This window comes from Myxine glutinosa, chromosome 11, assembly GCF_964187855.1.
Source record: "Myxine glutinosa chromosome 11, kmMyxGlut1.1, whole genome shotgun sequence".
Taxonomy (NCBI): domain Eukaryota; kingdom Metazoa; phylum Chordata; class Myxini; order Myxiniformes; family Myxinidae; genus Myxine; species Myxine glutinosa.
Window position 1 is genome coordinate 94,856,382 of NC_136271.1, and position 24,358 is coordinate 94,880,739.

General features: G+C 43.6%; 1 protein-coding gene across 11 annotated transcripts in view; it reads right to left on the reverse strand.

Annotated features, from left to right (window-relative positions):
- The window catches only part of SAMTOR (S-adenosylmethionine sensor upstream of mTORC1), a 54,427-nt gene that overhangs the window by 11,577 nt on the left and 18,492 nt on the right, over positions 1-24,358 (reverse strand). For 7 of the 11 annotated variants that reach the window (XM_078786880.1, XM_078786878.1, XM_078786879.1 and 4 more), the window contains 2 exons: positions 14,775-14,916; positions 8,641-8,892 (listed from right to left, as the gene is read on the reverse strand). In XM_078786880.1, coding sequence (XP_078643006.1) covers positions 8,641-8,892; positions 14,775-14,916 — 394 coding nt within the window. Of the gene's footprint in view, positions 1-8,640; positions 8,893-14,774; positions 14,938-20,892; positions 21,084-24,358 lie in introns of those variants that run through there. The other 4 variants (XM_078786876.1, XM_078786877.1, XM_078786875.1 and 1 more) reach the window with 2 other exon arrangements.

A 24,358-nucleotide genomic window follows, 5' to 3' on the forward strand; every position in this document is an offset into this window, starting at 1 on the left:
ACAGAATATATTGAAGAAGCACTTTTAGAGGCCATTTTTCCCCACAATGCAGGGGTTGGCCTTTTTCGGGCACCCTGGTCCCCTTTTTTTGAAGCAATGTTTTATGGCCGGATGCCCTTCCTGTCACCAACGCTGTTAGTCGCCTCTTGCGACACACAGGGAATTACCAGTGAACTGGTACTCAATTTCCCGACCTCAGAAGGATGACAGGCTGAGTCAACCCTCCTGGTGTTAATTCATCGATCGACCGGGATTCGGACCCAGGATCCAAGGATCCCAAGCCGGCACCCTAACCGCTAAGCCGACACCAGGCTACGGAATACATTGAAGGATCGAGTATTGCACTGGGAGAGGTCTCCCTCCTGATAAAAAAACAGGAGCTCACAACCAAGACCTGGTGCCAACATGGGGTCCTTTGTCGTTTTTTGAAGATGGAATAAAAATAAATAATTATGGCTAATCAAAGCAAACAGAGAGCCTTGAGAATCATTTAGTGCACGTCATGAGAAAATCGTTCTGTGCTTACGTCTTTGTTGTGTGAAAGCCAAAGCTCTAAGTCTCATTGAAACAGTCGCTAATTAACGTAAAAAAGATGAATAAAATAGGGATTTCAAGTGCGTCAAACAAATTATTTTGTGCGACATTCTTTTTATGAGTCAAGCGGCTCATTTTAGAGATTTGTGAATGTTTCTTTTTCTGTATTAAGTGTCTATAGAGATGCAGCAAAAGTGTCTTCCGATATATGGCAAGGGGAATTTACCTCGAGAAGCATTTTTATTCTGACTTTCTCTTTTAAGTAATGTACTGATGCTGCTAATACTACTACTTCAATGGCCCCATTTATTCCAACCTTCATGGAGGAGCAAGGAGGGTCAGCCAAGGGAATGTTTTTAACCCAATTCTTTCATAAACCGACTGGCTAAGCCTGGCGTTCGAATGAAGGTACCTGGGATTTATAATATATTCAGGATGCCGGAGATAACTCACGTGGTCTTCACATAAGACACTATACAATATTTAATGTCCACCGATAATTAACCAGTGCTGAAAGACAGTTCAAAAAGGCAGTTGTGCATACTTCTAAGGCCTAAACAATCCTGCCAGTCCCACTGTAATGGCACAAATATATCATATTGTCGTGTGATTGCCCCTCGGTTAAGACCGGGGAAATCACGAACAGCCAAAACGAGCTTTAACTCCGAGGCAACGTTCAATGGCGGATTTCGCTATACATATGCGCGGGGTAAAGAAGGAAAGAAGAAGAAGCGGCGAGATTTACCTGACGCGATCTCACCGGGCAGTCTTCAACCTGCAGGAAATTAAACTCACACAAAACGGAATTTATGTACAAAAAAGATCAATTTATTATATGGAACCCGAGAACAATAGACGCGATGATAAATAAATAATGCTCCTAAATCGGGATCCCGCACACCTCACTTCAACAACAGCACGGGGGAAGGATGAATAAAATAAATCGTTGTGTTTGCGTTCATGTTTGGGCTTATCTCAATCAGTAGTCAGGTCGGTCAGGCTCCGTCCGACGCGGCTCTGATGTTGGCGCGAAGCAGGCCTCCCCGCGCCCCCCATCACCCGGCCTCAATGCATCCTTGTTCATCACACTTCAGCGGCAAGCCTCGCCCCACCCGTATGCTCGTCGTTCGCACTCCAACGCAGGGAAGAGAATCGACGGCGCTGGTCTCTCCACCAAAATCCAAAGGCAATAACAGGTCTAGCGCAGAGGGACAGTCCAGAGCAAGAGAGCAAAGGGAAGAGAGGCAGAGGCGAAGAGAGGCAGAGGCGAAGAGAGGCAGAGGCGAAAGGACGAAGAGAGACCAAGGAAGAGCGGCAGAGGCGAAGAGGAGAAAATGTCGGTCTCCGCTCTCTTTTATCAGATGTCCTCTGACGTCACTGGCGCCTCCTCCTACAACCAGCGCGTTGCTTCTAGCCTTCCCGAATCTTCTGATCTCATCCATCCCCTCCCATTGGCCGAGCGCTTGGTGCCCTGCTCCCATGCCATTGGTCGGTGGCCAATCACAAGTCCTTCTTTACTCTCCAATCGGTGCTCTTGGTGTTGCTCGCCCCTCCCCCAGCTGTCAATCATGAGTTCTCCTGGGCGTGGTTCTCAGCCTGCCTGGTCAATGTCGGGTCGCCATGGTGTACCACTGCGCGACCACTTGTTGTCTGTCTTTTCGGTCAGTCATTGTGGCGGTGGGGGAATTAATTAATGTGGTGCACTAATGGATCGAGCTACTGCATGTAGCCATACGGCATGTTGCCATACGGCACACCGGGATAATCAGAGGTTTCACACACAATGGAGTTAGCATAATCCCTAGAACTATTTATCATGCCCCATTCCTCGTAATGGGGATGAAGATACACCTTAATCCGAACAAACACCTCCCCCCAAGTCCTCCCGATGTCCCTGCTCTCAAATGTTGTGTTTGTGTCCTTCCCCCTCTTCCCCCTCTCTTTTGTGTCCTTCCCCCTCTCTCCCCATCTTGTCTGCCGCTCCCCTTGTTTTTTGTGTGTCGGTTTGTCTTTTTGTGTGATTAATGTTAGCTCTTTCACGAGCCTCGATCTTGTATACCAAAAAAAAAAAAAAAAAAAAAAAAAAAAAAAAATCGCCTAAACAGAACTTATTACAGGTGAGGTTTCCTATCACGACAGCCGAAGCATGATACCGATGCAGACCTACCTGGAGCTAGATATGCCCTACCCAACCAACATAACAATATTATAAGCCCCCGTTGGACAGGCCGAAACGGGGTCTTCTGGATTGGGTCTCGTCCGTCTGTCCATCTGTCCATGCATGCGTCCTCAACCATATATCGGAGATGTGTAGACCGATTTTGTTGATACTTAGCAAAAACACAACACATGATGACATACATATGCACATCATGTTGCTTTGCGATGCAATCAAATATGGCCGACTGGCGGCCATTTTAGTTGTAAAAACCCCAATGTTGAACACGTCCTCAACCATTTCTCAGATATGCATGCTCCGATTTTGCTCAAACTTGGCACAAGCACAGCACATGGTGGCATATACGTGCACCTCACTTAATTTTGCGATCTGATCAAAGATGGCTGACTGGTAGACTGGCGGTCATTTGAATTGTAAAAAAAAACCTGATATTGAACACGTCCTCAACCATTTCTCGGAAATGCATTTACCAATCTTATTCGAACTTGGCACGCAGAAAACCATGGATGGGTTACACATGCATGTCATTTATTTTCGAGATCAGATCTAAGATGGCCGACTGGCGGCCATTTTGTTACTTAAACGTGTCCCCAACCATTTCTCAGCCATGCATGGACCGATTTTATTCAAACTTGACAAAATGACAGTACATAAGAGTATACATATGTGGAAGATTTTGTTTTGTAATCCGACCAAAGATGGCCGAATGGCAGCCTTTAACTCTGAACAGCACAATTAGCTAAAACCACGGAGGCGGTGACATTTTGTCTTTTTCTCCTTGTTTGCTACATATAGTGCCTTCAGAAAGTATTCACACCTCTTGATTTTTTTCACATTTTGTTGTTATGGCCTAAATTTTAAAAGGATTCAATTGAGACTTTTTTGTCACTGATCTACACATAATACTCCATAATGTCAAATTGGATATTTTTTTTTTGGGGGAATTTTTACAAAATAATTAAAAAGGAAAAGCTGAAATGTCTTGCATCAATAAGTATTCAACCCCTTTGCTTTGGCACTCAAAATTTAGCTCAGGTGCATCCAATGTCCTTTGATCATCCTTGAGATGTCTCTACAGCTTCATTGGAGTCCACCTGTGGTCAATTCAATTGATTGGACATGACTTGGAAAGAAAGGCACATTTCTATATAAGGTCCCACAGTTGACAGAGCATGTCAGAGCAACTCCACCATGAAGTCCAAGGAACTGTCCGTAGAACTCCGAGATATAATTATGAGGAGGCATAGATTTGGGGAAGGGTATAAAACAATTTCTAGAGTGTTGAAAGTTCCCAAGAGCACACACAGTGAGCTCCATCATTAGGAAATGGAACAAATATGGAACTACCCGGACTCTTCCTAGAGTTGGTGGTCCCACTAAACTGAGCAACCGGGTAAGAAAGATCTTGGTTCTGGAGGTGACCAAGAACTCAAGAAACATTCTGATAGACCTACAGAGTTTATTGGCTGAGATGGGAGGTCACACACACAGCACATCACAAATTGTCTTTACGTCTCTGCAGCACATCACAAATCAGACGTGCCACTTTATTTTATCATCACTTCAACAAGCGTTACGCCTCGGTCCCCCGTCGGGGAAGTGATGTGAGTGGACAAAGTGGAAGACGCAGAAAACATGCTATGATATGATATTTTGCTCACAAGGTTCAGACATACATGGAGGCGGCCATCTTGGATTTTGACGTGGCGACCCAATTTTCAATAGCGTTCTTCCTTATGCCTAGATACACCCACACACCAGATTAGAAGTTGGTACTTCACTTATTTTTCAAGATATTCCGCTCACAAGGTTCAGACATACATGGCGGCGGCCATCTTGGATTTTGACGTGGCGACCCAATTTTAAACAGCGTTCTTCCTTGTGCCGAGATACACCCAAGCACCAGATTAGAAGTTGGTACTTCGCTTATTTTTCGAGATATTTCGCTCACAAGGTTCAGACATATATATGGTGGCGGCCATCTTGTATTTTGACGTGGCGACCCAATTTTAAACAGCGTTCTTCCTTGTGCCGAGATACACCCACACACCAGATTAGAAGTTGGTACTTCGCTTATTTTTCGAGATATTTCGCTCACAAGGTTCAGACATATATATGGTGGCGGCCATCTTGTATTTTGACGTGGCGACCCAATTTTCAATAGCGTTCTTCGTTATGCCGAGATACACCCACACACCAGATTAGAAGTTGGTACTTCGCTTATTTTTCAAGATATTTCGCTCACAAGGTTCAGACATATATATGGTGGCGGCCATCTTGGATTTTGACGTGGCGAGCCAATTTTCAATAGCGTTCTTCGTTATGCCGAGATACACCCACACACCAGATCAGAAGTTGGTACTTCGCTTATTTTTCGAGATATTTCGCTCACAAGGTTCAGACATATATATGGTGGCGGCCATCTTGTATTTTGACGTGGCGACCCAATTTTCAATAGCGTTCTTCGTTATGCCGAGATACACCCACACACCAGATTAGAAGTTGGTACTTCGCTTATTTTTCGAGATATTTCGCTCACAAGGTTCAGACATATATATGGTGGCGGCCATCTTGGATTTTGACGTGGCGACCCAATTTTCAATAGCGTTCTTCCTTGTGCCTAGATACACCCACACACAAAATTAGAAGTTGGTACTTCGCTTATTTTTCAAGATATTCAGCTCACAAGGTTCAGACATACATGGCATCAGACATACATGGCGGCGGCCATCTTGGATTTTGACGTGGGTTGCACCCACACACCAAATTCGAATGCGGTCCTTTGCTTATGCACGCACGCACGCACGCCCGCACTCACGCACGGACGGACGGACGGACGGAGGGGAAAACCATCGTCCCCATTTCGCTCCGCAGTGCGACGGGGGACAGAAAGGGGACCACAGTGCCCAAGAAAAGGCCAACCCCTCTCTGTGGGGAAAAATGGCCTCTACAGGCGGTTCTTAAAGGGGTATAACATGTGTATATATGTATATTTATGTGGAAGGTGAGATGAGAACAACTGATCTTGCTTCAACAGTTTATTAAGCATGGCAGGTGGAGATGGATGAAAAACCCCCGGTGACAGCTACACGGACATGGTAGAGATAACGGTCTAATCCCAATGTCCATGACTCATTGACCATCGACCGCATGGCTCACATCAAGATGGCGGAACCCGTGATGATGAGGATCATGGGAGTTCATAAGTTTTTGCTATAAATGCATTATAAGTATTTTACTTATCACGGTCATCTCATAAGGATCATCCGAATATTCTCAAGAAACAACTTTTTAAAAAACAGAAAACATTTATTCAACCAATCAACTCTGTGCACCGATAAATTCACGGAAGTCGCCGACTGGCACAATAACCGAGAATCATCGAGAATTCACATAAGAATAGCAATGAAGGGCTAAGGTCTGGTTACATCGATATCTACTTTACATTTATATACTGTGTATAATATACCAGTGGAAGCCGACAAACGAATTTTCAGTCCCCATGTTAAAGTTGCACACAGAGAAACGATCCCATATAAAGGGAGGGGAACTTTGCGCCTCCCTTTGGTTATTCAAGACGATATAAAAGACTTGAAGAAGTAAGAAGAAAAAAAATATTCAACCAAGATGAGACTCAAACCTACACTCCCCAGCTTGGGAGTCTGATGCCTTATCCATTAGGCCATTAAGCCAGCACATTAGATTTGGGTAATAACATTTTTAAGAGTTATAAAATATGTATATACTGTATTTACATATATTTATTTATGTATATATATATATATATATATTTGTCTTACTATAATTCACTAAATGTCCGTCCGTCTGTCTGTCTGTCCGTAAAAACCGTAAAGGTACCGTAAAAACTGCTGAACCGATCTCAACGATATTCTGGGTGGATAATCCTGGGATCCCCAGGAGTAAAATAGGCTATTTAGTTTTCCCAATTTCAGCTTTAGTCCCCAGCATTCTCAGGTTTGGACTCGCACATAACATTCGCGTTCGCATAACGTTCATTGTTCTCATTGTGACGATGTTGTTTTCCCGGGTGCCGCACAAACGGCTGCACCGATCGCTGCACAGCTGCACCGATCGAACTCGGTGACCTCGGACAAAGACTTTTTATAAGGACATGGGTTGAATCCCTGCTTGAGCAAATTCTAATCCATTTCAACTGAAGGAAACACGTATCGGGAGTACATACGACATAGCGATTGTGAACACGATTAGTTTAATCTCTACATGAGAAAATTTCACAGAGCTATTTGGGTGGTGATTACGTTAACAGATCGCTGTCTCCATCGATCTTGCCAAGGCCGTAACAGCTATCGGCTCCAAATCCTTTTAACTGTTGATTTGGAAGTTTTTACAATGAAGGAAACACGTATCGGGAGTACATACGACATCGGGAGGACTATCTGCACGCGTCGTCAGCCATCAAGTCGTTTAAGTGTCTACCACATACTGTATAGAACCACCTTCAGAGGCCATTTTTCCCCGCAGAGCAGGGGTTGGCCTTTTTTGGGCACCTTGGTCCCCTTTTTGAAGCAATGTTTTACGGCCGGATGCCCTTCCTGCCACCAACCCTGTTAGTCGCCTCTTGCGACACACAGGGAATTACCAGTGAACTGGTACTCAATTTGCCGACCTCGGAAGGATGACAGGCTGAGTCAACCCCCTGGCATTAATTCAGAAATTGACCGGGATTCGAACCCAGGATCCTAGGATCCCAAGCTGGCACCCTAACCGCTAAGCCAACACCAGGTTCTTAAATCTGACCAGGTTCAGTATCAAGCTTAAATCTGTCATGGCGGATCTGAAGAGCGGAATCCTTGGAGAAGTGGTGAACTACTTCGCCATGAAGGAGGATCAGAAACGTGGACTTCCACACTGTCACATCCTGCTGATACTTGCTCCCACATGACGTTATTTTCCCGGGTGCCGCGCAAACGGCTGCACCCATCGAGATTTAACGGATGTTTATATAAATAGTTTAAAGAAAAAAAGCCTTCAATTTCTGATATTTAGCCTTTTCATTTGGGCCTCCCAATTAAAGCCCCGCCCATAGGGCGGGTACCGTTGCTAGTATATATTTATATATTTAATATATATTTAATAATTAATATATATATTTATATATAATATAAATTTAATTTTAATATATATTTAATATATATATTTAATATTTATATATTTAATATATTTAATATATATATATATATATTTAATTTTAAATGCACACGCATGCATGTGCACATGTGCGCATGTGCACACTCATGCATGCATGCATGCATTTAAGTGCACATGCATGTGCACACACACACGTGCCACACACACACACACACACACACACACACACACACACACACACACACACACACACACACACACACACACACACACACACACACACACACACACACACACACGCACACGCTATTTAATATATATATTTAATTTATATATATTTGGGCTAGTATATATTTAATTTTAAAGCAAAAACGATAGCACTTAGGTGGAAGTTGTATCAAAAGCCATTAACTAGACCCATTGGCCGATGTATATTCCAAGTTTCAGCTAGTTTCAATGTAAAGCCCTCGAGATATGAGCGCCAACACATTTTGGGCGGACGGATGGACGGCCAGACACCAACGTGATTTCGAGGGTTTTCTAAATAAAACTCAAGAATCTAAAAGCAGACGTTACTGAAATTTGGAACATATTGCCTCGATATACAAAGCATTTACTTCTGAAATTTGCAGCCGATTTCGTCCAGTAGAAGCCGACAAACGTATTTTCAGTCCCCATGTTAAAGCTGCACACAGAGACACGATCCCTTATATAAAGGGAGGGGCGCTTTGCACCTCCCTTTGATAACAAGGGATAAGGCACATCAAACATATCCTGCCGTGAAGAGCATAACTCACAGAGCTGTCGTCTTCTCCACATCACCGCTCCCCGAGAGGTGTTCTTGGACAGGACACGATGGCGAGACCATATGAAATGGAGAGCTGGAAACACCTGCTCTGTTGCTCCTGCTGAGTCCCAGAGGTACCTCCTCGACCAATGCTTTTGAACCAGTGTTGTCAGAAGACTGATGATACCTTGCCAACTGTCGGCGCTTGTCCTTAGCCAGAGCCAGCTGCAAGCCACCCTCCAGGAAGTATTTGAGGCAAGTTCTGGAACAGAGAATTCATTATGAAGACATGTGGACAAGTTTATATTTCTTTTTTAAAGAACAAAATAAACCAGACGTGCCACTTTATGACTGCAAACTGAGAACGATGGGCAATATTTTGGTTTCCTCAAGAAAAACAAACAATATTGAGAAAAAAAATGACAACATCAACTGCACCTCAGAACACAAAGTCTGTGCATTATTAATTTGTGGGGAAGCCTTAGGTGTTGATATGCTAAAATACAAAGACCAATGATAGGCCGGATCCGGATTCCGACCTGAACCAAAATCTAATCGGCTTGTTCTTGTCACCGAACCAACTCATCCACCAAGTTTAGTCATAACTCGTCCATAACTTTTTTAAATATCATGTTATATATCGCTTTTCGCCCGATCTCTCAATGGTCAAGAATCACTTAAAAATTAAATCATTACCGCATCCGAATCCATATTCAGATCTTCACCAAAATCGAATATATTTGTCCTTGTCAGACACCCAACCGGTCCACCAAGTTTGGTCCAAATCCGTCGACAACTTTTTGTGTTATCCTGGTATGTATCGTTTTTGGCCCTATCTTTCAATGGTGACAAATCACTTAAAAAATTATACTAGCCGGATCCGAATCCGGAGCTTCACCAAAATCTAAACATTTGGTCCTTGTCACATAGACAACCTCTCTGCCAAATCTCGTCCAAATACGTCCACAAACTTTTGAGATATCTTGTTCACAGACAGACAGACCCCTGGTGACAGACAGACAAACAAACAGACAGACAGGAGTGACAAACATATAACCTCCACCCACCTTCGGTTGCAGGGGTAATAATTTGAATGTTAATGTAATTCAGGTTAATGACAAATGTTTTAGTTGGATAGAAGATGTGCGAATTGGAAAAGGTTATAGTTGGGTGGGTTGTGGATACAGCACAGGCATGATGGTCCAAATTGCTTCAATTCACATCATAATTTCTTCCTCATACTAACCCACAGTACACAAGACAAGTTTTTGCTGAGACATTATCTTTAGCCTGGGCCTGTGAAACCTACTTGCATTATGTTGACTTGTGGGGTGAAGGATGGGGGGAGCAATTCCGGTGAAAAAGGGGGTTTGTAGACTGTGTTATCAAATTCAAAACAGAAATGCATATCAAAAAGGATCAAATCAAAAGTGAAACCCCTTTCATATTCCAATTCTGGCCTGCCCATAACTTGCAGCCATCTTTCTCAAATTTTGAAAAAAAAGTGCAATAAATTTTTTTCTTTTACTTTCAGGAAATGCTATTATCCTTGAGTGCAGCCATGTTTGAACCACGACATACAGCTTGGAGCAACGACAATGATCATCCAACCGAAGCACCGACTGATTCCGTCCATTAAATGGAAGTCATAAAAGAACACCAGACCGAGATGCAAATGTATGAAGAATCTTGCTTGAAGCTAACAACCCCTCCTCTCCCATCCCCTCTTTCCCCATCCCCAAAAAGGAACAAATTGTAAAACCCCGAGGCATGCAACAATCTTTTCAAAATTTGAATCTTATCTTTGCTCGAAATAATTTAAACCTCGAGGAAAATTATCGAGTATGTTGCGTGCTCGTGCACACACACACACACACACACACACACACACACACACACACACACACACACACACACACACACACACACACGCACACACGCACACACACACACGCACACATGCATGTGCACACACACGCGTGCCACACACACACACACACACACACACACACACACACACACACACACACACACACACGCACATGCACACACACATGTACGCACACACATACACACATACACTCGCATGCACACACACACACACTCGCACGCACACACACACACGCACACACACGCACACACGTGCATGCACACACGCACACACACACACACACATATGTGCACACACACTCACATGCACACACACGCATACACACACGAACACACACACATGCATGCACACACACACACACACACACACGCACGCACACGCACATGCTAACAGAGGTGGATACTTTGGGATCGAGTAGCTTTCCGATCCATCTCCTGAAATCCACCCACGTGTGGAGGCAGCAGTCAACAACAGCAACTTGCATGTACACACACTTACATAAATACACTCAGTGTACAAAGCATTAGGAACACTCGCTCCTTTCATGAAATAGACTGATGAGGTGAATCCAGGTGAAAGGTATGATCCCTTATTGATTGCACCTGTTAAATCCACTTCAATCATTGCAGATGAGGGGAGGAGACAGGTTAAAGAAGCATGTTTAAGCCTTGAGACGATTGAGACATGGATTGTGTATGTGTGACATTCAGAGGGTGCACGGGCAAGACAAAAGATTTAAGTTCCGTTGAACGGGGCCAGGTGCACCAGTTTGAGTGTGTAAAGAGCTGCAGAGCAGCTGGTTTTCACACTCATCAGTTTCCTGTGTGTATCAAGAATGGTCCACCACCACCCAAAGGACATCTAGCCAACGGCAGCCCAGTGGTCGAAAACGGCTCATTGATGAAAGAGGCCAAAGGAGGCTGATACGGATTGTGCAGAGCAGCAGACGGGCGATAGTTGGACAACGGACACTCCAGTACAACATTGGTGCTGAAATACCCACAAAAGACCGACAAATTAAGGCTGTTCTGGGGGCAAAAGGGGGTGCAACTCAATATTAGGAATGTGTTCCTAATGTTTTGAACACTGAGTGTACATATATATACAAATCTAAACTGAACATCAAAAGAAACTTATCAGTTTCATTTTTTGAAATATGCAGCTTTACAAACACGTTTCTTCAATTGTAATGGCTGATTATGTTATGGGAACTACACTTCAATTACCTGGTTGATCAACAATGGCATGCTTGAGTGGTTCTGTATAGGGATCTTTCCCTTTAAATATTGACCCTCATAATGAAATCCTTCAGTTCTCATGGTTAGACATTCATTTACTGCTGTCTACAGTCACTGTAGGAGTCTAGAGGCTTCTCTGTCAGGGAAAACAACAAGAAAATTCAGATGCCACTCCTGACATCTGAACAACGTGAAAGGGCAATTGGGATGCTTGAGGCTGGTGTAAGCCAGCGAACAATTGCCCAACGTCTTGGTTGCTCACAGCCTGCAATTTCCAACCTGGCCAGGTGTTATGGTGAAACTGGAACTGTGAATGATGGTCCACGAAGGGGAAGACCACGGGTAACCACTTTGCAGGAGGAGTGGGACAGACTTCCCCAGGACCGCATCAGACGCCTGGTACAGAGCATGCGTTGGAGGTGTACAGCCTGCATCACAGCTCAGGGAGGACACACACGATATTGAGGACTGCTGTCATTCTGTCCTTGACTGTTAGGAGTGTTGTGTCCATTCCTGTGTCATTTTGTTTTGACTATATTCAGGTGAGTGCATTTGTGTTGCAGTGCTGTGACTTTTGTTGCACCACCCCTTGCGATGTTCATGCCTTTTGTTTTTTGTGATTGAGGCAACCTCTTGTTTATTGACATGTGTTTCGTAAAGACAGCTGAACTTTACCTGTGTTCAAATATTTTTCATTTTTGCGTGGAGGATTTCAATGAGTGTCCTTCTAAAGATTTGATAAGTTTATTTTGATGTTGAGTTTATATATACAGACTTGGCATTTAATATGGAATATTTTTTTGTGGAGGTCAACTTACTTTTCAAGATGACTTGGAACCAAAAGTTCATTGGAATTATGTTGAAATTATTCTAGATTTTGTTAATGTGACATTTAAAAGAAACAAAAACCACATTTGACATTTCGAAGCAAATAAATTGATCCTTGAAAGTGATGTAAACTGATATCGAACTCAATTCACGGACAGTACTGTGTTAAACTTCTGTACGTTTTCCAGAAGTATCTCTTTATTTTGCACATTAGCCAAAAAAAATTTCAACAAAAACAAAAGCTAAATTATGACTGGGATTACGGACAGTAAAATTACAGTTCAGTACTTCTTGTAACCCCCACGAGCATTCAGGAGAGCACGTACACGTTGAGGCATGCTGTTCACGAGATTTGCCAAGGTTTGGACAGGAATGGCTTGCCATGCAGTGACAATAGTCTGCTGCAATTCATGCACAGAGGTCGGCTGCTGGTCCAAGTTGTCGATTTGACGCGTTAATTCTGCCCACAAGTTCTCTATCGGATTCATATCCGGGGACATGGCAGGCCACTCCATATGCTCTACACCACGGTCAGCAAGAAAGTGTTGGATCATGCAAGCACGATGAAGCCGTTCATTGTCATCTTGGAAGACAATTTGTTTTTGTTTTTTGTGTACTGAATCGAGGCTCGTGAAAGAGCTAACATTTATTTCACAAACAAATCAACCAGACAAACAAAATATATAAAAAGAGGGAGCGGAAGACAAGATGGGGAGAGAAGGGGAAGCACACAAACATAACATTAGAGAGCAGGGACATCGGGAGATCTGTGGGAGGGAGAGGGCTTGGAGGGAGGAGGTGTGGGAACGGGGGGTGGGGGAGGGGGGGGGGGGGAATTTTTGCATGAAAAGCAGCCTAAACGGTCACCCCACCACCTCCAGCTTGGACTCTTGGCACTATACAATCTTCGTTGTGGGCTTCATGCACTTGTCTGCGCACTCGGACGCGGCCATCTTGACGATAGACCAGAAATCTAGACTCGTCACTGAAGGTCACGTGATTCCAGTGTCCTGGCTGCCATTGACGGTGCTCTCTGGCCCACCGCAATCGGCGCTGGCAGTGTTGTCTGGTCAGGTGTGGCTTTCTCAGGGGACGCCTGGCACGATAGCCTGCTAGAACCAGTCGTTGGTTGACTAGCCTTCTGGATACAGGCACATTTGTCAGTTGCTGCCACTCAGCCTTAAGCTGTTTGGCTGACTTTGTACGGCCATTGCAGACTAACTGGTGCAGCCGGCGATCATCTCTCCTTGTGGTTCTGTGTGGACGTCCTGGCCTCGGTGTAGGAGTAGGGACACCCCTCTGAGCATTTCGTTTCAGGATCTTTGACACCTGACCTTGAGTGATGCCATACTGCCGAGCCATAGCACGCTGTTTCATGCCAGAATTTCGTAAAGCCACCACTCCATGACAAACAGCATTGTCAAGTTGACGGACCATCTCCAGAGGAAGCGGCAATAACTTTTGTAGACGTGCAGCAGTTGTTTTCCACTAATACAGAACGCAACAACCCTTGTACACCCGATTGTGAAGCCAATCGTCAAATGTACCTGTCCTTACATTTTGTCATGCCACCTGTGATATAACCCTGGTGTTGACTTCTTGCTGCGAAAGACAATCAGTGACATGGTTCTTTCAACAAAGACATCACCGAAGGGTAAAATAAACTCACCAGATTGATATACTGAGTTCAGAAAGTAAACCCAAGTCAAGAAAAAAAATATATTCCATATGAAATGCCAAGTCTGTATATACATTCACACATACATAAAGTTACAAGAGACATTGTTCTTTCAAAGTACCGATGGGCAACAATTATAATTAGAGGCAAAACACCTTGCTGGGATTAGAACAGCTACAGAACTGGAACATCGCCATATTTGTGTTTGATGCACCGTTAACTGACACAGCCATCCACAAACCTGATCACTGTGAGTGGAGTCAAAGAGTTCTCCTCCACTGCCATAAGGAAACTCCCCCACCTCCAGGAAAATTGTACCACAATGGCTGGAATCAAATTTGAAAAGGACGAACATCTGCACCAAGATGTGCTGGAGCAGGATGTGCCGCAGGTTTTCATGGTTAAGGGGGAAAACATTCTTAACCACATCTTGACCCCACACTAAGCAAAGCAGTCGTGGAAGTCAAACCCACAAAAGCAAGTGACTCAACTCGCACACACAAACATACCTGCGGCACCAGTCAATCCGGTCCTCGTTTTCATCATTTCCACTCCAATGTTCCTCAGCTAAGGTTCGCATTGCGCTTGCATAGCCCAACAGAGCATCAGCATCTTCACAGTGTTCTTGCCACATTTGGCCAAAGTCTCCAACTGCACACACACACATGTCGTCTTTTGATTTTGTTAATCACAATGCCATCATCTACACACACACACACACACGCGCATACAACACACACACACACACACACACACACACACACACACACACACACACACACACACACACACACACACACACACACACACACACACACACACATACACACACAAACACACACACACACAAAACACACACACAAACACATACACACGCAAACACACACACAAACACACACACACACGGGGACATACATGCACACACAAACACACGGGGACATACATACACACACAAACACACACACAAGCACACAGAAACACACACACACAAACACACACAGACACAGACACAAACACACACACACATACACACACAAACACACACACACACACACACATATACACACAAACACACACGGGGACATACATACACACATATACACACACACAAATACACACACACACACACGGGGACATACATACATACACACACAAACAAACACACACACACACACACAAACACACACACGCGCATACAAAACACACACACACACACACACACATACACACAAACACACACACACATGTATATACACACACACACACACACATACATACACACAAACACATACAAACACACACACACACACACACACACAAACACAAAACACAAAAACAAACACATGCAAACACACACACACACACACACACACACACACACACACACACACACACACACACACACACACACACACACACACACACAAACACGGGGACATACATACACACACAAACACACGGGGACATACATACACACACAAACACACACACAGAAACACACACACACAAACACAAACACACACACACAAAACACACAGACACAGACACAAACACACACACATACACACACAAACACACACATACACACACACAAACACACACGGGGACATACATACACACATACACACACACACAAATACACACACACACACACACACGGGGACATACATACACACACAAACAAACACACACACACACACATATACACACACACACACACACGGACATACATACACACACAAAAACACAAACACACACACACACACAAACACACACCCACACACATACGACCTGATGATTCCATCGAGCGTGAACATAAAAAACAAAGCATTGCGTCCGGACATTGTGCTCAGAAACAAAAAGTAAAAGACAGCATTGATGATTGAGATGTCAGTATCCAGAGATTTTGGTCTATACAGAGCAGGAATCAAGAAAATGACCAAATACCAGGACCTCAAAAATGAGGTCAAGAGATCTTGGAAGCTGAAGAGCATCGAAATTGTACCAGTGATAATTGGAGCAACAGGAATGATGAGGAAGAACCTCACTGAGATTTTAAAAACCACTCCCGGGAATATTACCACAAATGAACTACAACTGGACGCAATCCGAGGTTCGGAGATGATCCTGAAAAGAGAACTTGGACCAAAACTCTGAAAAAGTTGAACAGATTGGTCCATGAACCGTGATCACTTACTGAAGCGGAGGTGGATACTTTGGGTCCTGGGAGGACTCCGTTCCACCTCCTGAAACCTGCAAATGGAGATAACAACCAACAACAAACACACACACACACACACACACACACACACACACACACACACACACACACACACACACACACACACACACACACACACACACACACACACACACACATACACACACATAAACTCATACACACACACACTCATATACACACACTCATGCACACACTGTGCCTATAGAAAGTCTACACCCCGTTTAAAATTTTTACTTTTTTTTTAAATGTCTCTACCAACTTTGCACACCTTGATTGGGAAATATTTTCCCATTATTCTGCACAAAACTCTTCAAGTCCAGTCAAGTTTCGTGTGGAGTGTTGATGGACGGTGATCTTCAAGTCATGCCACAAATTTTCCATTGGATGTTGGTCGGGGCTCTGACTGGGCCACTCAAGGACATTTATCATTTTGTTCCTTAGCCACTCCAGTGTTTCTTTGGCCGTGTGCTTCAGGTCGTTGTCATGCTGAAAGAGAACTTCCGTCCCAATTTCAGCTTTCTTGCAGAGGGCAGCAGGTTTTCCTCTACGATTTTTCTGTACATTGCTCCATCCATTTTCACTTCCAGCCTGACAAGTGCCCCAGTCCCTGCTGATGATAAACATCTCCATAGCATGATGCTGCCACCACAATGCTTCACAGTAGGGATGGTGTTCTTTGGGTGATGTGCTATGATGGGTTTGCACCAGACGTAACGTTTTGCATTTCGGCCAAAAAGTTCCATCTTGGTTTCGTCAGACCACAAAACTTTTTGCCACATGGGTTCAGAATCTCTGCAGTGTTTTTTTGCATACCTTTTTTGAGTAATGGCTTCTTCCTTCTTGCCACCCTACTGTACAGGCCCGACTTGTGGAGTGCTTGGGATATTGTTGTCACATGCACGCAGTGACCAATCTTTGCCACAAAGGCCTGTAGCTCTTTCAAAGTTGCCATAGGCCTCTTGGTGGCCTCTCTGATCAGTCTCCTCCTTGATTGGTCATCCAGTTTGGAGGGACAGCCTGTTCTAGGCGGGGTCTTGGTGGTACCATACACCTTCCACTTATTAATGATTGCCTTGACTGCACTCCAAAGTATATTCAAGGACTTTGAAATATTTTTTATACCCATCCCCTGATCTCTGCCTTTCCACAACTTTATCCCAGAGATCTTTTAAAAGGTCTTTGGTGCTCATGGTTGAGTCTTTGATGTGACATGCACTACCCAGCAGAGGAAACCTACAGGAACAGCAGATTTTATTCTGAACTAATCAGAATCACTACAATTTAACACAGGTGGAGGACAATTACCTTGGTGTGTGATTTTGAAGGTGATTGGTTACACCTGAGCTAACTAACAATTGCTATTAAAGGGGTATACCCCCCCCCCCCCCCCCCTGTAGACACCCAAAAGGGCACATTTTTTTTATGCCATGAACAAACTTTAATCACAACACAACAAATATAATTTGTGCCAAATTTGGTCGCAATCACATCAGCAGTTGCGGAGAAGAAGTTTCAAGTGTTTACGGACTGATGGACGGACTGACGGACAACGCACTATCGCATATGCTCCCCTGAACTTAGTTCCAGGTGAGAAAAAAAAAACAAAAAAAAAACAAAGCATCCTTTCAAAAGTCCTGACTGTCTGAACTAGTCTTTCCAAACCAGGGACCTTTAAATGGTCCTCACCGAGACTGAACTAATCTTTTCCCCACCTACATAGTCCCAGATAAATAAATAAAAATCAGATATAATCTTAATGCTGCACTGAGTCGAGGCCAGAAAGAATGGATGATTTATGGTGTTTTTATCCCATATAATAAACTCTTTTGAGTCAAGCACATGTGGACTGGTGTCTGCAAGGTGAAAAAACATGTCAGCTGGGGTCTCGACGTGTTCTTCCATCAGTATTTATCGATCTCAGAACATTCTGTTCTTGTTCAAAACGTTGTACGAGAAAAACGATATTGTTTTCACTTCTCGTGTTCCCTGAACGAGCACAAATCAAAGATCTGCTCAATGACTCGTCACCTGACACTTGTTCACAATGAATGAAAGAAACAGCCATTATTTATCAACAATTGGTTTTTCATAGATAAAATATGGAAAGTGTCAATACTACTTGATTGTTTTTAAAAAAATATTTATTTAATTAATTGTTTATTTAGCTTTTTAAGACATGTAGATGCTTGACCAATCAGCGGCTGAGCATGCTATACACATAAAACAACCACTTTATCCATCCCATACAATACAAAGGACAGTAGGGTATAAGTCTGTTATATTTCAGGACGGTAAACGTTTGAACATACATGGGGAGAATTCGATGCTGTAGATTGGGGGAAAAAAAAACTAATGTGTGGGCAAGATGCATCAGAGGGATGGGAACATTTCAAGGAGCAATTGTGTAGGGTCCAGAATAGGTATATTCCAGTAATGTGCAAAAATAGAGGCAGAAAGACCCCAGTCTTGGATTCTCGAAGGGATGAACTTGTAAAATGGGTCATGATGTCCAGATGCCTGCTCTCTTATTTACCAACCGATTGTTGTGAAACCCGATACAGGCATTCTGCAGCATCGCTCTACTCGATTTTTCGATTTTGGATCATAAGGGCTCCTGGGGAAGAGGCGTCACCCCCTAAAACTTCAGATCCCTACTCCTCCAATATTTACCAACCGATTGCTCTGAAACCATATAGAGTCCTTCTACTCGATGGTCTGCAGGATCGCTCAGTCTTATATTTTTGGATTTCGGATCAGGGGGATCAGGGAGCTCCCAGGGGTGTTCGCCCAAATCAGCAGAGGTCTAAACTATGACCTCAAGAGATGACTGTCAGCCACTTGGGGCTATTTTTAAGGATAAGCAGAAGGCATTTATTAGGTATACATTTAAAGGACTAGAGTCCGACATCAGCATGGGGTAAACAGAGGATAACTAAAAAAAACTAACTCGGTAAGCCAAAAAATATGACCAGAAATATTAAACATAACAGTAAGACCTTTCATTTTTAGCTCACCTGGAACGAAGTTCAGGGGAGCTTATGCGATGGCGCGTCGTCCGTCTGTCAGTCCGTCCGTCCGTCGGTCCGTCAGTCAGTCCGTCAGTCCGTCCGTAAACATTTGAAACTTCTTCTCCGAAACCGCTGATGGGATTGCGACCAAATTTGGCACAAATTATACTTATGTTGTGACTAAGGTTTGTTCATGGCATTAACAAAATCGGGGTCTAAGGGGGTTTACCAGAGTCAAAGTGGGTCCAGGTTTGAACCAAAATAGGAATTTGCTTCCTTCTCAGAAACTACACACACAATTCTGATGAAACTTCACCACAACCTTAATCACCCGTGTTGCACCAAAATTTGTTCCTAGCATTTAAAAAATCGGGGTCTAAGGTGGTCTATGGGGTGGGCTTCCCCCCAAAAATAGGTATTTGCTTTTTTCTCAGAACCTGCACACACAATTTTGATGAAACTTCACCACAACCTTCATCATCCGTGATGTACCAATGTGTTGTTCAAGGCATTGGAAAAATTGAGGTCTGAGGAGGTACATGGGGTGGGATGGGGTGGGAGGGGAGGGGATTTCCCCCCAAAATAGGTATTTTTTTGTTTGTTTGTTTAAAGTCTCATGATTATGTTACTATGATTCCACATGCTGCCCTGTCTTCTAGCAACCATTGAAATTGGTTTAAAATACATTTAGTTAGTGTAGTATACTGTTTATTCTACGAGGTGGGTGCCAGGGGTATTGCCCCTATGTTTTTCAGTGACTGTTCTGCTCGTTTCAGTGACTTAACCTGCCATTGGTAGCACAACATCTGAAATTCAAATCGTCTTTTAAACATAATTTTCAGCGTTCAGACGAAACAAAAGGAATTTCAGAATTGTTAACCATAATTGTTGTGTTCCTGAATACAAATCGGACTCACGGAAACATAGGAAATATTCAGGAGTCAGGTTCCTACCTTTTCCTGTTAATACAATTATTGAGCAGCGTCATTGGATGTAACACACTCATACACATCTATTAACAATAGATGCAAAAATCTAGTATAATGTATCTTGTCGTCCTGGAGCCAAACAAAAAACAGGTATTTACAACGGTCCTCACAGCCCAAACAGCTCCCACCTCCTTCTCCACCCTCCCAAACATGATTAATAGTGAATATCACAATTTTAAACTTACGCTGTGCATTGATAAGCCCCGGATATGGCTTTCCCATCCGTGTTAAGAAGCAATCAAACCAGATACGGCATCTCCCTCTGGGAGGTCTGCCTGAATGTCAGTTATGACGGCATCATCTTTCCATTTGCAAGCGTCAATTAAATAAACCACCAAGCCTGCCATGTTCACATTAGGTAATCCAGCAAGGTTCAAAATCCACTCACTGGCATCGATGGTTGAAGGTTTTGGGGGAACCCACCCATCTACGTACGTTCGGGCCTTGCACCGATCCATGTGTCCTCAGGAATTCGCAGGACGGGGTGCTGCAAGCTATCGGCTTTCCGGGCAACTTCAGAAAGTTGTGCATAGGCACACCCCTTTTCTCGCTGGTATGTTTCCAAGTATTTTAGGCTTCTTTTATAAGCTTTGTGAGCAATTTTAGGGAACAATCCTTATCTGGCACACACGATATATGTTTGGCTGCCCTGATAAATCCCGGTGCGAGGGGGTTTCTGTGCATGCCCGCCGAGCATTCTGGGGCGGATTACGTCATTGGTGGACGTATTTCCGTCATTGGTGGAAGTCCACAAATATGCGGCATGAAAGCCGCGTATTGGTGGACGTGATGGTGTGATGACAGGCTTATTAAAAAGAGAAATTGCTTCGACATTTACACAAGAACTCTCCGGGTAACTTCCAATAGGTAAGAGTAATCATCTTGGAAGTGAGCAAGGACTTCTTGAGGAGATCCAGGTAATGGAGGAAGTAAAGAAACAGGTAGAAAATTGAAGGGATTATAACGCTCCAGAGCCGGACAATATGCATCCAAGAGTATTGAGAGAGGTGACGGAGCAGATAAGCGTGGTCTTAGCGGATATCTCACACAGCTCATTGGAGTCTGGTCAGGTACAAAATAAGTGGAGAGTCAAAAAGAAAACAACACTAGGAAAGGATCCAGAGAATAATTAGGGAATGATCGACCTGTTAGTTTAACTTCATTTGAAGGGAAGTGTTGGAGACACTAATCAAGGAACGGATAGGGAACCTGTTGAATAAATGCACACACACCAACCACACATCACCTTTTGATGAGACTCTCTCACAGACATCGCAATCACTACACATGTGTACTGTGCTTTCAGAAAGTATTCACACCCCTTGACTTTTTCACATTTTGTTGTTACGGCCTGAACTTAAAATGGATTAAATTGAGATATTTTTGTCACTGATCTACATATAATACCCCATAATGTCAAAGTGATTGTTTTATTTGTAGAATTTTTTACAAATCAATTAAAAACGAAAAGCTGAAATGTCTTGAGTAATTAAGTATTCAACCCCTTTGCTATAACACTCCAAAATGAGCTCAGGTGCATCCAATTTCCTTTGATCATCTTTGAGATGTCTCCACAGCTTCATTGGAGTCCACCTGTTATGGCCCATTCAATTGATTGGACACGATGTAGAAAGAAACACACCTTTCTATATAAGGTCCCACAGTTGACAGTGCATGTCAGAGCAGAAACTCAACCATGAGGTCTAAGGAACTGTCCGTAGAACTCAGAGATAGAATTGTGAGGAGGCAAAGATTTGGGGAAGGGTATAAAATAATTTATAGAGTGTTGAAAGTTCCCAAGAGCACAGTGAGCTCCATCATTAGGAAATGGAAACAAGATGGAACTGCCCACACTCTTCCTAGAGCTGGCTGTCCGACCAAACTGAGCAACCGGACAACAAGGATCTTGGTCAGGGAGGTGAGCAAGAACCCAAGAACCACTCTGACAGAACTACAGAGTTCCTTGGCTGAGATGGGAGAACCTACCGGAAGGACAACAGTCTCTGCAGAACTTTACAAATGTATACTTTAGGAGAGAGTGGCCAGACGGAAGCCACGACTGAGAAAAATGCACATGACAGCACATCTGGAGTTTGCAAAATGGCGCATGAAAGACTCTGAGAGCATGAGGCAAAATATTACATGGTCTGATGAGACAAAAATTGAACTCTATGGGCTGAATGCAAAGCGCTATGTCTGGCGGAAACCGAGCACAGCTCATCACCCATATAACACCATCCCTACTGTGATGTGTGGTGGAGGCAGCATCATGCTATGGTGATGCTTTTCAGCAGCTGTAACTGGGAGACTTGTAAGGATAGAGGGAACAATGAATGGAGCCAAATACAGGCAGGTGCTTGAGGAGAACCTGTTTCACAGTGCAAAACACCTTAGACTGTAGCGAAGATTTACATACATCAAGCAGAAAGAATAATTCAAATATCAGATGGTAAAAGATCTGGTTTCTTCCAAGGATTCTCTCATTCTCACCACTACGTTTCTACTAAACTTCAAACCATTCATGTAATTGGATAAATCACAAAGGACATACATATAATCTCTTGAACATCCAGGCCTCACCATCAGTCAATACGTTCTCTGGGCCAACCATAGAGCAAAGATGGTCGCTAAAGTAAGTCGAAACCTGGATGTCCTCCATTGATCCAAGTCTTTCCTTGAAAAATCAGAAGAACTCACAGCCTACAAAGCATTTGTCTGTAGCTCAATGGAGTACTATTTTACACAAAAGGCTGGCAACCCAGCAGCACATATGTCTCTGCTGGATTCTGCATAATCTAAAGCTCTCAACATCATTGGAATCTCCAATGATGAGACCGAAGCAGAAGGTTTTTTTGCTCTCACTCCACAGACATATCAGTGGCCTGTTTTACTGCCTCTCCTCTGGTTCATCTTCCTCTGCTCTCTCATCTCTAAGCCTTCCCAACGACTCCCAGATGTATGTGTCCTTACATTAACCCCATCCACATTAAACTTCCAAAATCCAGACTTCCTGCCCTTTTCAACTATTTGATTCATCACTTCCTTTCTCTGTGGAGCTGCTTATCGTAGACTATTCTATCTCGCTCTTCTCTCCAGCACTTCAAGCAAACAGTGCACTACTATTTAATGTCCTCCCCCATACTCATGATGTATTCTGGGATGTCCTGGGATTGACGTCACAAGGGGTGGAGTATGAGCATGCGCAATAAAGCACTTTGGTTATGGTTTCCCTCAAGTCTGAGTCGTGTCCATATTTCCTCAGCCCAGTAGACTGGAATACTCAGCATATTTACTTTTCCAGGACACAACAAATTGGTGACAAAGGTTGTTAAATGTTTCGGAACCCTAAAGGATGACTGTGTTTTTAAGTATTGAGGCCTTTGATGAGAAGGTTGAGTGCTTTGGTGACTGCATGGACAGATGTGACGCATTTATGGCAACAAATGCAGTCGACGAGGAGAAAAATACCAACCTGTTGCTGGCGTTGGTGGGAGCGGAGATGTTTAAAATGGTGAAGAACTTATGCACTCCGGATGTTCCAAAAACGAAGTCTTCGGACATGTTGAAGGGACTGTTGGCAGAACTTCACTCCTAAATCCATCGTGATTGCCGAGTGACATAAATTTTGGATGTCCAGACAAGGTGAGCACGAGTACGTGGCTGACTTCGTAATACGTTTGAAGCAGCTTTGCTTCTACGTGTTCGTTTGGAGGATTTCTACATGAAGCCCTCAGAGACAGACTTGTGTCGGCACTCCACCCGAAAATGACCAGAACACAAACTAATTTGATAGCGAAGGCAATTTTATCTTTTGAAAAAGGCAGTGTAAAATGTTTGTCAGACAAATTCGCTAA